Source organism: Musca autumnalis, unplaced genomic scaffold (genome assembly GCF_047663935.1).
Source record: "Musca autumnalis isolate F117 unplaced genomic scaffold, ASM4766393v1 scaffold_5, whole genome shotgun sequence".
NCBI lineage: Eukaryota > Metazoa > Arthropoda > Insecta > Diptera > Muscidae > Musca > Musca autumnalis.
The window spans coordinates 29,296,887-29,310,899 of NW_027412088.1; the positions used below are offsets into that span (position 1 = coordinate 29,296,887).

Below are 14,013 nucleotides of genomic sequence, written 5' to 3' on the forward strand. Positions count from 1 at the left end.
GACTTATGACTTTTTCCTATGGATAGGTGTAAAATTCGGGATTTAAGACTTTCTCCTATAGACAGGAGCAAATTTCGGCAACTAGGTCATAGTTTTCCTTAAAAAAAAATGTTTATGCTTTCATTTGATACCCATACTGGCTCTGAAGAACCGGTTTTATTTCGGGTATTTTTTTTTTTTTTTTGAACTTTCGGTTATGACCGCCGTACAGTGCTTCAGAAAAATTTTTTTCTTGTCAAAATTATCCAACTTTTGACCGAATGAGGTCAAAAAGTTAGAAATTTGAGTTTTTTAATATTTTCCATCAAAAATAAAAAATTTTAAATGTTAAACGGGCTAAACGTGACGCGGGTGGGTACAAAAGTATAAATATATGGAAATTAACATTCGTTGAAGACAAAATATTTAAGTTTTGCCCAGGGAATTCGACTCCTGAACCACTGTACGGCGGCAAAAAATATCCATCGTAAAAATCCGGAGACTGTCTGGTCACCAACATATTAATTTTGTCTGCTCATTGATGCATAGTTTCCATATGGACACAACCTCCAACAATTCATACTGCATTGCTAAGATGTTTAGCGAATTCTTCACTGTGAAAAATGTTTTTAATTTTAATTAGTTGTACATTTAATGCAAAAATATAATTTATTATAATTATGAATATTTATTTATAACCTCCTACATGGTGTTTGTTTCAGTTTAGATTTGATTTCATAGACCCCGAACAATAACTGCGACATTTCCCTTTATGGTACTATAATACCACCACATAAATGTCTATCTACCTACATATAGACCGACTATTATGATTATATTCAGAGTTCGAAAATAAACAGTACACTAACATAGTGTACCGCTCCGAGAACAGTATCACTAAAATATTTTTAGCGTTAGTGTTCCGGAACACAAACACTAAAAAATATTTTAGTGATACTGTTCCGGAGCACAACGATAAACGTAGTGTACCACATTTTGGTACACTAAAAACGTTGGGTACCGCAGTCGGAACACTAAAAATCGTAGTGCTCCGCAGTCGGAGCACTAAAAATCGTAGTGCTCCGCAGTCGGAACACTAAAAATCGTAGTGCTCCGCAGTCGGAACACTAAAAATCGTAGTGCTCCGCAGTCGGAACACTAAAAATCGTAGTGTTCCGCAGTCGGAGCACTAAAAAATCGTTGTGTACCACATGTCGGAACACTAAAAAATAACGCAATGATAATGTACCACACACGAGTTTATTATGATTTGCGAGAAAAATTAAATATTTATAATTTTTGAGATAAGTAAAAATTAAGACATAAAAACTCAGATACACCTCTTAAATCCACGTATGTATACATATTAATTAATTACGTTGGGATCTTAAGTAGAAAATATGAAAAACATTGATGCGGTTGTTGTACATTGGCGCACTACAAATTGTAGTGTTCTGACTGTGGATACATGAGTTTATTATGATTTGTGAGGAAAATTAAATATTTTATAATTTTTTTAATAAATACAAATTAAAAAATAAAATTTAATAGAACACGTGAAAAACGCCTGATTTGATTTTTGGACAATGGATCAATAAAAATCGTAGTGTTCGGTTGCGGAGCACTAAAAATCGTAGTGTTCAGACTGCCGGATCACTAAAAATCGTAGTGTTCCGACTGCCGGATCTCTAAAAATCGAAACAATGGAACAATAAATCGTAGTGTTCGGCTGCGGAGTACTAAAAATCGTAGTGTTCCGACTGCCGGATCACTAAAAATTGTAGTGTTCCGACTGCCGGATCTCTAAAAAATCAAAGAATGGAACAATAAAAATCGTAGTGTTCGGCTGCGGAGTACTAAAAATCGTCGTGTTCCGACTGCCGGATCACTAAAAATCGTAGTGTTCCGACTGCCGGATCACTAAAAATTTTAGTGTTCCGACTGCCGGATCTCTAAAAATCGAAACAATGGAACAATAAATCGTAGTGTTCGGTTGCGGAGCACTAAAAATCGTAGTGTTCAGACTGCCGGATCACCAAAAATCGTAGTGTTCCGACTGCCGGATCACTAAAAATCGTAGTGTTCCGACTGCCGGATCACTAAAAATTGTAGTGTTCCGACTGCCGAATCTCTAAAAATCGAAACAATGGAACAATAAAAATCGTAGTGTTCTGCTGCGGAGCACTAAAAATCGTAGTGTTCCAACTGCCGGATCTCTAAAAATCGAAACAATGGACTGAAGCTGGAGGAAGTGCCCCAAAGAAGGCAAAAACAATTCAATCGGCTGATAAGGTTATGGCAAGGTTATGGGACTTCAAAGGTATTTTATTGATTGACTATCTGCAAAAGGGTAAAACAATAAATTCAGGGTACTATTGCAACCTTTTGGATCAATAAAATGTACAAATTCGAGAAAAACGTCCTGGCTTACAACACAAAAAAAAAATATTTTTCATCAAGACAACACACCAGCGCACAAGAGTGTTTTTACAATGGCTAAAGTCAACGAATTAAAGTACGAGTTGCTTGACCACCCACCTTATTCTCCTGATTTAGCTCCAAGTGTCGTTTACTTGTTCCCAAATTTAAAAAAATTCCTAGCTGGCAAGCGTTTTACCTCAAATGAAGATGCAATTAAAGTTGTAAACCAATATTTTGAAGACCTTGAGGAAAACTATTTTAATCAAGGGATAGAATTGCTAGAAAAGCGTTGGACTAAGTGTATTGAAGTTTCAGGAGATTATATTGAAAACTAAAAATATTTTTGAAAAACTAACTATTCTCTTTCATTAATAGGCTAAAAATTTTCCGAACCGCCCTCGTATTGCACGTGGTACACTACGATTTTTAGTGATGCGGCAGTAGGAACACTACGATTTTTAGTGCTCCACAACCGAACACCACGATTTTTATTGTTCCATTGTTTCGATTTTTAGATATCCAGCAGTCGGAACACTACAATTTTTAGTGATCCAGCAGTCGGAACACTACGATATTTAGTGCTCCACAGTCGAATACTACGATTTAGTGCTCCATTGTCCAAAAATCAAATCAGATATTTTACACATTTACTTCTAATTTTTATTTATTAATATGTGTTTATTTATCCTAAAAACATAAAATATTTAATTTCCCTCATAAATCATAATAAACAGATGATTACCTTAACGTTACTTTTTAGCGTTTCGGCTCGTGGTACGCTACAATTTTTAGTGTTCCGACAGTCGGAACACTACGATGTTTAATGTTCTGCAGTCGAACACTACGATTTTTAGTGCTCCATTGTTTCGATTTTTAGAGATTCGGCAGTCGGAACACCACAATTTTTAGTGATCCGGCAGTCGGAACACTACGATTTTTAGTGATCCGGCAGTCGGAACACTACGATATTTGGTGCTCCATTGTCTAAAAATCAAATCAGATGTTTTACACATTTTCTTCTAATTTTTATTTATTAAATAATAGTTTAATAAATAATTTATTAAATAATAAATAAATACATATTTATTTATTCTAAAAACATAAAATATTTAATAAACACATAATAAACAGATGATTACCTTAACATTATTATTAGCGTTTCGGCTCGTGGTACGCTACGATTTTTAGTGTTCCGACAGTCGGAACACTACGATTTTTAGTGCTCCATTGTCCAAAAACTAAATCAGATGTTTTTCACATTTTCTTTTAATTTTTATTTATTAAAAAAAAATATATATATATATAATATTTAATTTCCTCAGAAATCATAATAAATTAATGTATGGTTCATCAACTTATAGTTTCAAAACGTGGTACAAAACGATTTTTAGTGCTCCGGCACGACGATCTTTCTGCTTCATTCCACAAAAACTAAATATTGTTTTTTTTCATAATTTTGTCCATATTTCGCAATGTGTTTAACTAATTTAAACATACATGGATGTAACAGTTTATCTTAATTTTTATTAATCAAATTTAACCAAATATTTAATGTTCCTAAGAAAACATAATACCTTTATTATTTTTTAGTGTTCCAACACGTGGTGCACTATTATTTTTAGTGATCCGGCAGTCGGAACACTAAAATTTTTAGTGCTCCGCAGTCGGAACACTACGATTTTTAGTCCTCCGCAGTCGGAGCACTACGATTTTTAGTGCTCCGGCAGTCGGAACACTAAAATTTTTAGTGCTCCGCGGTCGGAACACTACGATTTTTAGTCCTCCGCAGTCGGAGCACTACGATTTTTAGTGCTCCGGCATGCGGTACGCTACGATTATCGTTGTGTTCCGGTACAGTATCACTAAAATGTTTTTTAGTGTTTGTGTTCCGGAGCGGTACACTATCGTAGTGTACCTATCCACCTTGGTACGGTACAGAACGGTACGGTACGATACCATAGTGTTTATTTTCGAACACTGATTATATTATTAAGTTAAATTACTTTTTCTCTCTCTTTCATTGTTTACACAAAAGAAATGTGTTAATTGTTTTTTTTTTCCTCTACACAACTTGTTTCTTTTTTTTAATAATCGTTTTCTCACTGATTTCCTCTTGTTCACTCTTTCTTGCAGTTAATTGAAGAATTTGGCTTAGAAGCGGATCGTCATTGTCTGCGTTGTCTGTTTGCGAGCATCAGTTTTAATGACCCAGCATTAACGTCTACCAACTCACCATCGACGTCATCATTATCGAACGTTCAACAGCAACAGCTTTTACTAGCGAAACTTTTACAAATCCAATTGGAATTACAGCTAAACAAGGCAGCGCATATATCAAATATTTGTTTTGCCATTGATAGCTGTTGGATCCAACAAAAGGTTCGTTTCATATTTTTTTTCTTGAAGATGTAAACAAATATTATTAACTTTTCTATTACTAATTCTTTACAGAGCCTTAACAAATCCACATTTCCAGTACATTTTGTAAATCAACTTGTTCGCATAACCGGCATTAATAAGCTATGCGAATGTGTTGTTAGTCTATCGCTGACCCACTCTTCTCATTCGGATTTACGAATTTGTGCCCGTGACCAACTGCGTATAGCCTTACCGGAACTAATTGAATCGTATTTGGGAAAGAATCAACAATCTGCAGCTGTTATCAGTAGCTTACATGACGCTTCGTTAGATCTAATACAGTTATTGTTGACCTGTTTGGATGTTTACGTCGCTGATAAGAATTTGCGTCAACAATTTCTACAGAAATTAAGGGAGGAATTTCCCCGAGAACGTGTACCACTAATTCTTGCTCCATACCTGTATGTTGCACCCATATCTTCTAATCTCGATACATTAGCCGGCGATGAAGTGGTAGCGTCATCATCCAACAACACCAATGGCTTTACATCGGAAGTACCCATAGAAGAGATCTATGATAATTTGTGCGAAAACATATTTTCACAACACGACTACAATAATATTATGGACACATCTTGGATTAATTTAATCCTGGAAATCGGTTATGAATTCACTTCAAGTCTTGAAGAATGTAAAAATCATTTGCGCAGCGGTGGATCAACTTCAAGTAATGCTGGCGGCGGTAGTGGTGGTGGTGCCGGGGCAGCTGGCAATGCCAGTAATAATGCCTCGGGCACTGGTGGACAACAGCGAGATTTGCAGCCTCAGGATGTAGCCAAAATCATAGGTCTTATGTGCCGTCGCCACACGTCCCTATTGGATTGCAATGTAAATTTACCAACTGCAGCAAACTTTTGGCCACAGCAACAGGGTGCCCAAAACAATCCCCAGCAGCAACAGCAGAATGCCAGTAACAACAACAATGACAACTCAACCGGTAACACGGATAAAAGCAATAATGGCAATGACAAAAAGGATAAGACCACGGTTGGCAATAATTCGGCTGGCGGAACTGGAAGCACGGATACCACACAAGCCTGGAAACCCGATGTATTTGTCCAAGCCCTGAAGGAAGTTGTGCCCCAATTAAATTGGAAGGAGGTGTGCTTGGAACTTGATCATCCTGAATTCATCATAAAAGATCGCATTGGTCTCGATTTGCTTTTGACCATATTCCGTTTGGCCACACAGTCAAATCTATTTCCACATCCAGAATGCATTTATCGTCATTGGCAGAATGTCGAGGGCCAATTCTCTTTGATTGCTGTGATGTTAAAGAATCCAGATCTCTTTTCGTTTGCCGATTATATCTTTACACCCGCTCCAGTTGAGATGTTGAAAACACCTCCCGATAATGATAATAAGGAGGTGTGTGCATGGAAATCACTACATTTGGTTGAGGTGTTATTGTACATAGCTGAACATGGTTTATATGCTCAGGTCCATGAATTGTTGAAATTTCCAGCCCAACATTGTCCGGATGTATTGTTCCTTTCACTGCTGCACATAAATCCTCCCCTTACAGCGTTAAGACAGGAACTCTTTAATCAACTGATTCCAACATTCTTAGCAAATCATCCAAACTCGGGTGTAATATTAGCCAGTGCATGGAATTCCAATAACTTTGGCATGACACTCAGACCATTGATAATGCATGCCATGTCTGAGTGGTACTTGCGTGGTACTGAATATGATCAGGTGAAATTGTCAAGGATTCTAGATGTGGCCCAAGATCTTAAAGCATTATCTACTTTGCTGAATGCCCGCTCATTTCTCTTTGTCATCGATTTGGCCTGTTTGGCTTCACGCCGTGAATATTTGAAACTGGAAAAATGGTTGAGTGACAAAATTCGGGAACATGGTGAACCCTTTATACAAGCCATGCTTAAGTGCTTGCAAAGACGTTGTCCGCAGATAACGAATGCCAAAATTCCAGATGACCAATTACCTCCTAAACAAGCCCAACTGCCACCAGAAACTGTGAACACAATGCTGTCTTGTCTGCAGGCCTGCATTGGCAACGTACCCCACGAAATAGCCGAATTGATAATGCAAATGTCTGCCAACTGTTCCATAATGGCCAACAAGGCGAGAGCTGCTGCTGCAGCAGCTGTTCAACAGGGTCCCTTGGTGCCCAATCAGAGTGCACTTCGTGGTCATCGTGGTTTAGATATGAGTGCCGCCGGTGTAGGAGGTGTTGGCGGTGTACCAGGTGGGGTACCACCGCCCTTCTCGGCCAATTTAAATGCTCAACAAATGTTTGGACCCACCATGGATACTCTGTCGAATCTAACTACAAATATAGCTGGTCTAAATTTAGGTGGACCAAATGGAGCCTTTAATTTCGGCAATGTTCTCAACAACCTAGTTTCCACACCAGCATCACCATCACGCCTTATGAATCCGGCCGCTGCAAGTCCGTATCCCATGAACCCCATGCAAATGCCTGCACCGCCACCAACAGTGGGTGGAATAGGTAGAATGCCACCAGCAGCTCCACAGCCCACACCAACACCGCCAAATCCCAACAATGCTATTATTACCGACTTTCAAGGACCTGTCTCTAAAGAAATTGAAGATGAAGCCAATTCTTATTTCCAGCGTATTTACAACCATCCACCTCATCCCACTCTGTCCATAGATGAGGTGCTTGATATCCTGCAGCGTTTCAAGGAATCCAATAATCGGCGGGAACAAGAAGTCTACCAGTGCATGCTGCGTAATCTTTTCGAGGAGTATCGTTTCTTTGCCCACTACCCAGAAAAGGAATTACAAATCACGGCCCAGTTATTTGGTGGTATTATTGAGCGTAACTTGGTTCCCACATTTGTAGCTTTGGGTTTGGCTTTGCGTTGTGTTCTCGATGCCCTGCGCAAGCCTGAGGGTTCAAAGTTGTACTACTTTGGTATTACGGCCTTGGATCGCTTCAAGACCCGTCTGCACACTTACAACAAATACTGTGAATACATTCGTTCGATTCCACACTTTAAAGACTTTCCTCCGCTTTTGATACAATTCGTGGAATACGGTTATTTGGGTCAGGAGCCACCTCCAGCTAAACTAATGCTAATGGGAGCCGGAGCAGCCGGCCAACAACCTCCCGATTCAATATATCGTAGTAACTCAGTAACAGGTAAGTAAACGATTCTGAAAAAAGTGGTATCCGCTCATACTAACATTTCTTTGTCTTCCAGGAAATATAGTTACCACACCCACTCAACAGAAACCCATGGTTGTGGCACATCCAGCCCGCATGAAATCCATTGCCACTGCCACAAATATTGATACCCTGTTGGTGGCCAATCAGGAGGAAAAGATTACAGTGCCGCCCGAGGCCATTCAAGATAAGACTGCCTTCATTTTCAACAATCTAAGTCAGCTTAATATACCGCAAAAGGTTGAGGAGATCAAAGACATAATGACCAAGGAATATTGGCCCTGGATGTCGCAATATTTGGTGCTAAAAAGAGCTTCCATGGAATTTAATTTCCACACGCTTTACTTTAATTTCCTGGAGGCTTTAATGAATCCAGAGATCAACAAATACGTGACCAAAGAAACCATACGAAACATTAAGGTCCTACTTCGCTCTGACAAAGGTGTGGTCAACTTTTCTGACCGCAGTCTGCTTAAAAATCTGGGCCATTGGCTGGGTATGATGACCTTGGCACGTAATAAACCTATTTTACAAATTGACTTGGACCTGAAGTCACTGCTTGCCGAAGCCTATCACAAAGGTCAACAGGAATTGTTGTATGTGGTACCGTTTGTGGCAAAAATCCTGGAATCCTCCGCAAAGTCCAAAGTTTTCAAGTCGCCCAATCCATGGACCATGGCTATTATGAATGTTTTGGGAGAGTTGCATCAGGAGCCTGATTTGAAGTTAAATCTCAAATTTGAAATTGAAGTTTTGTGCAAAAGTCTCAATATTGATTTGAATAAGTTGAAGCCAGTGATATATCTGAAAGATCCGGCTCGTTATGCCATGATTGAGAGTCAAATGGCCCAACCTAAACCCAAAGCCATAGAGGCGGGTCCCTCTCAACAACAACAACAACAGCAGCAACAACAACAACCACCGCAACCGCAGCAACCAACACCCACGCCACCTCATCAACATCCAATGATGTCGGAGGCAGATGCTCAAGCCATGATGATGGCCAATTCAGCTGGACCTGGAGTGGTGCCGGGAGGTAGCATTCCCTCGCCCAGTATACCTCAAGATCAAGTGGGTCCCATCATGATGCCAGAACCACGTTTCTCCTACGTGGACATCAATGTTACAAACTTCCAGTTGATTGCCCAGCATGTGGTTCTGTCGCCGAACATTGCTTTCATTCATGTCAATCCCAACATCAAGCATTTGGTCCTGAATGCCATTGAGAGAACCATAACAGAGTGGTTGCAACCAGTCGTTGATCGTTGTGTTCGCATTGCTGCATCTACCACAGAACAAATTGTACGTAAGGACTTTGCTCTTGATCCCGAGGAGCACCGAATGCGCACTGCTGCCCACCAAATGGTGCGTAATTTAGCCGCTGGTATGGCAATGATAACCTGCAAGGATCAGATAACGCAAACTCTCAATAATAATTTGCGTAAAGCCTTCATGACCACCCTGCCGGGACCACCTTCGTTCCAAGAAATTGAAGGTGCTTCCATTCAGCTAACTAACGACAATGTTGAGTTGGCTTGTGCTTTCATTCAAAAGACGGCAGCCGAAAAGGCTACTCCTGAAGTTGACAGACGTTTGGCTGCAGACTTTGAGACACGAAAGATGGCGCGTGAAGAGAATAGCCGTTACTTTGATGCACAAACGTTGGCATACCAGTCGGAACGATTGCCTGAACAGGTCCGTTTGAAAATGGGAGGTGTGCCACCGAATCAATTTGCAGTCTATGCTGAGTTTGCTCGCAACATCCCAGGCTTCCAGATTATGAGCGATCGTGATATAGCATTGTTCCTGCCTAAACCTCAGGAAATGCCTCCTACCTTCCCAACAGATGAAATGGGTCTAATGTATGCCGAATTGGCCAGCAAAATGGAGGCATTCCTTAACAGCTGCGTCAGCAACAACAATTTGCAACTGCAAGCCGGCAAAATGCATGCCCTTCTCAATGCTCTTATGGTCACCCGGCGCATACGAGACAATGACTCTGCCCTTAATCTCTTGACACGTTGTGTCGAGGGCTTTGTTGAGGGTCTAATCAACATACCCGAGCATGTCGAACAAATGAAACTTTATCGCGATATACACTTGCGTATTTTGACTCTCTTGCAAAATACATTTGGCGCCCCAGCCACTGAGCGGGCTATTACCAAGTGCATCTTTGATATACGTGAAGAGGCACGATACAATGTGGAGGCAATTAAATTGTTGATAACCTCACATTTTATCAATGTACCACAGTTCGATATGCTGCTGCGCGAATGCATGGACAATGGTAACAACTATTTGGCTGTTACCTTTGCCATAACACTCATGGAACGTTTACTAACTGATGAACGTTCCACGTCGATTATTGCCGAAACCGAGTTGTTGGTTACCATTGAAATGTTAAGCCGTCTGACACAACATCGTCATCGCTATCCTGAAGCCTTGTCACATTTGATTGATATGCTCTTCGGCAGTAGCAACACCATGGATGCGGGAACATTCGGTGCTGTAACCGATCGTTATTTGGCCGGAGCTACACAATACATACACTCTGGAATGCAACATGTAAGGGTAAGTCATTGGAAAATGTCACCTAAAGCTGTTAGATGTATTTTTTAATTTAATATGTTTCCATTTTATCTTCTCGCTTTGCAGTCAAATGATTGTGATGATCCACCAGGTTTACAAGAGAAAACTGAATTCCTACTCAAGGATTGGGTATCCATCTATTCACAGTCGCACAATTTGTCGCGTGAAACCAAGAACTTTGGTTCATTCGTACAGAAAATGAACATGTATGGCATACTGAAAACCGATGACCTCATCACACGCTTCTTCCGCCAGGCAACACAGTTTTGCATGGACTTGGTATATCGCATTCTAAACGATCCAACCCATACTCCCGTACAAGCAAAAACCAAGATTTTCCATTGGATTGATGCTTTTGTACATTTGATTGCTCTGCTGGTACGTCATTCGGGCGAATCTGGCAATCCCACAACCAAAATCAATTTGCTAAACAAGGTGTTGGGCATTGTCTTGGGCATTCTGTTGCAAGATCAAGAAGTCCATTGCAGTTCATTCCAACAGTTGGGATATCATCGTTTCTTCGTTATGCTATTCCTTGAGCTGAGCTCACCCGATGCTGTTTTGGAATCTCTTATGCACAGTATTGTTACAGCCTTCTCACATACGTATCATCTCCTGAATCCAGCATTGGCACCTGGATTCTGCTATGCCTGGTTGGAGTTGATCTCACATCGTATCTTTATTGGACGTATCTTGGCCCAAATTCCCCAACAGAAGGGTTGGCCACTCTATGCCCAGTTACTCTTGGACTTGTTCAAGTATCTGGCACCATTTTTGCGGAATGCCGAACTAGCGAAGCCAGTACAGTTGCTGTATAAAGGAACGCTGCGGGTTCTGCTTGTCTTGCTGCACGATTTCCCCGAATTTTTGTGTGACTATCATTTTGGCTTCTGTGATGCCATACCACCAAATTGTATACAAATGCGTAATATCATCTTGGCAGCTTTCCCACGTAATATGCGTCTACCCGATCCCTTCACACCGAACCTTAAAGTGGATATGTTGGCCGAAACTGCTACAGCTCCAAAGATCTGTTCGAATTATGTTATGAACATTCAACCGGCCAATTTCAAAAAGGATCTAGATTCATATTTGAAGGCCAGGGCACCGGTAACATTCCTTTCGGAATTGCGTAGCCATTTGCAGATATCCAATGAACCAGGTTCCCGCTACAATATACCGCTTATGAATGCTCTTGTCTTGTATGTGGGTACTCAGGCCATTGCACATATTAGGTAGGTTGAAAACTTTATTTTTTATTTTCTCATCTCAGTTTCTCTAATTTGTTTATTTTTCTTTTTAGAAACAAAAACCTAATACCCAATACATCGAATGTGGCACATAGCGCTCACATGGATATCTTCCAAAATCTTGCTGTTGATTTAGATACGGAAGGACGTTATCTATTCTTAAACGCTATTGCCAATCAACTGCGTTATCCCAACAGTCATACCCATTACTTTAGCTGTGCTGTTTTACATCTATTCGCCGAAGCGAATTCCGAAGCTATACAGGAGCAAATTACCCGTGTACTGTTGGAACGTGTCATCGTTAGTCGTCCACATCCATGGGGTCTTTTAATTACATTCATTGAATTGATTAAGAATCCCATTTATAAATTCTGGGAACATGATTTTGTACATTGCGCTCCAGAAATATCAAAGTAAGTACCACCCAGATGTAAAATAGAAGACAATGTTAGTTCTCAATTGAATGGTTAAATTTTTCTAATTGGACTGTATGGATTCTTATTGGTCTAAAATATAACAATGATGATAACACAGTTTCAGCTACAAATCAAAAGAATTTAGTTTATTTGAAAAGTTTGATAATTTTAATATTAATTATACCCTCAGCATTTATGCTAACGAGGGTATATACACAGACAGACGGACGGACATTGGTAAATCGACTCCAAATTGTCTAAAAAATGTTTGGTCCAAACATACTTGGGGTCTAACATCCTGTTGTGACGACTCACAGGAAGGATCTTTGTCTCCTCATGTAAATGGTCCACTGCAGACATGAGGTGACACCCTGTAGCTGTTCTCAGGGCAGCATTCTGACAGATTTGTAGTTTATCCCATTGCGTATCACTTACGTTAGACCGTCAGACCGGCCTATCGCGTTGTATGTGGTTAACAAGGTTTCTTTATCCGCACGCCAAGTGCTGCCGGCTAGGGACTTGAGGACCTTGTTCCTGTTTCTCAGCTTGTCGCAGATAACTGTAGTATGCTGGGACGACTTATACATGCTATCGAATGTGACCCCTATGACTTTGGGGTAGTTTGTGGTCGGAATAGTTGCACCGTCGACCTGCACATTTAGTGGGAGCTTCATTTGCTCCGTCCATGTGGTGAACAGTGTGGCTGTTGACTTAGTGGTGGAAAAACTCTACAAGATCAATGAGATAGGCATTTAGCCTTTCACAAATGCTATCAATGGTGGGACCTGACGCCATGAGTGTACAATCATCCTCCTTGGGGAACTCCCTGCTTCACTCTACGGTGTTTAGACTTCCTGTCTCTGAATTCCACGTATGACTGGCGACTACACAAATAGTTGATGACCCAGCGTTTCAGACAAGGCCGGAGGGTAGTATTCTCGATATCCTCGAACAGCCTAGCATGACTGACCGTATCAAACGCTTTGGTCAGATCCAATGCTACCATCACTGTTCTGTAACATGGTTTGTCCTGGTTGAGCCCTCGTCCAATATATGTGAAAATGGCGTGCAGTGCTGTTGTGGTACTGTGCTGCTTCCGGAACCCGTGTTGATGATCTGCAACTGGATAACACGTTCTGATGCTGGGGAGGAGTAATGCCTCGAGTATCTTTGCTACTGGTGATAGAAGTGAAATCGGCCTGTACGACTCACCTTTACTGGCATCTTTGCCAGGTTTCAGCAGCGGGACCACCCTGCCCATCTTCCAGGCATCGGGAACTATTAGGGTGGCTAGCGATAAGTTGAGGACCTTACTTAAATACTCGACTCCTGGTTCATCCAGCTGTTTTAGCATCACCATAGAAATTCCGTTAGGTCCAAGCGCTTTGGATGACTGCGCATCGGATAACATCTGCAACATCATCCATCGTAAATTGTGGCGGTTCATCTTCGGCTGGAAGAGATCGCAAACGACGCAAAACACTTCTCTTCGCCCGGTCGCTATCGGGGTGCTCGATAAGTTGTCGGCAGAAATAGCCAGCGCACCCCTTCGAATCTGTCACAGCCACGCCGTTAAACGTGACAGATGTCCGATCGTCTCTCCTACCAGGGTTCGATAGCGCCTTAACCGTTGTCCACAATTTATTACAGCCGGCTCCGATGTTGCAGCACTTCAGATGTTCTAGCCACTTTTTCCGCTTGTGTTCACTGACTAATCTATTGACTTCCATTGTCAGTTCCCTGACTCTGGAGTCGTTAGGGTTCGTACGGCGAAGCTCATCAC

The 14,013-nt window shown here is 41.0% G+C and overlaps 1 protein-coding gene across 5 annotated transcripts in view; it reads left to right on the top strand.

Annotated features, from left to right (window-relative positions):
• The window catches only part of Not1 (CCR4-NOT transcription complex subunit 1), a 39,591-nt gene that overhangs the window by 23,068 nt on the left and 2,510 nt on the right, over nucleotides 1-14,013 (top strand). For all 5 annotated transcript variants that reach the window (XM_073991752.1, XM_073991755.1, XM_073991751.1 and 2 more), the window contains 5 exons: nucleotides 4,534-4,779; nucleotides 4,852-7,951; nucleotides 8,013-10,546; nucleotides 10,631-11,799; nucleotides 11,868-12,227. In XM_073991752.1, the coding sequence (XP_073847853.1) occupies nucleotides 4,534-4,779; nucleotides 4,852-7,951; nucleotides 8,013-10,546; nucleotides 10,631-11,799; nucleotides 11,868-12,227 (7,409 nt within the window). The remainder of the gene's footprint in view (nucleotides 1-4,533; nucleotides 4,780-4,851; nucleotides 7,952-8,012; nucleotides 10,547-10,630; nucleotides 11,800-11,867; nucleotides 12,228-14,013) is intronic.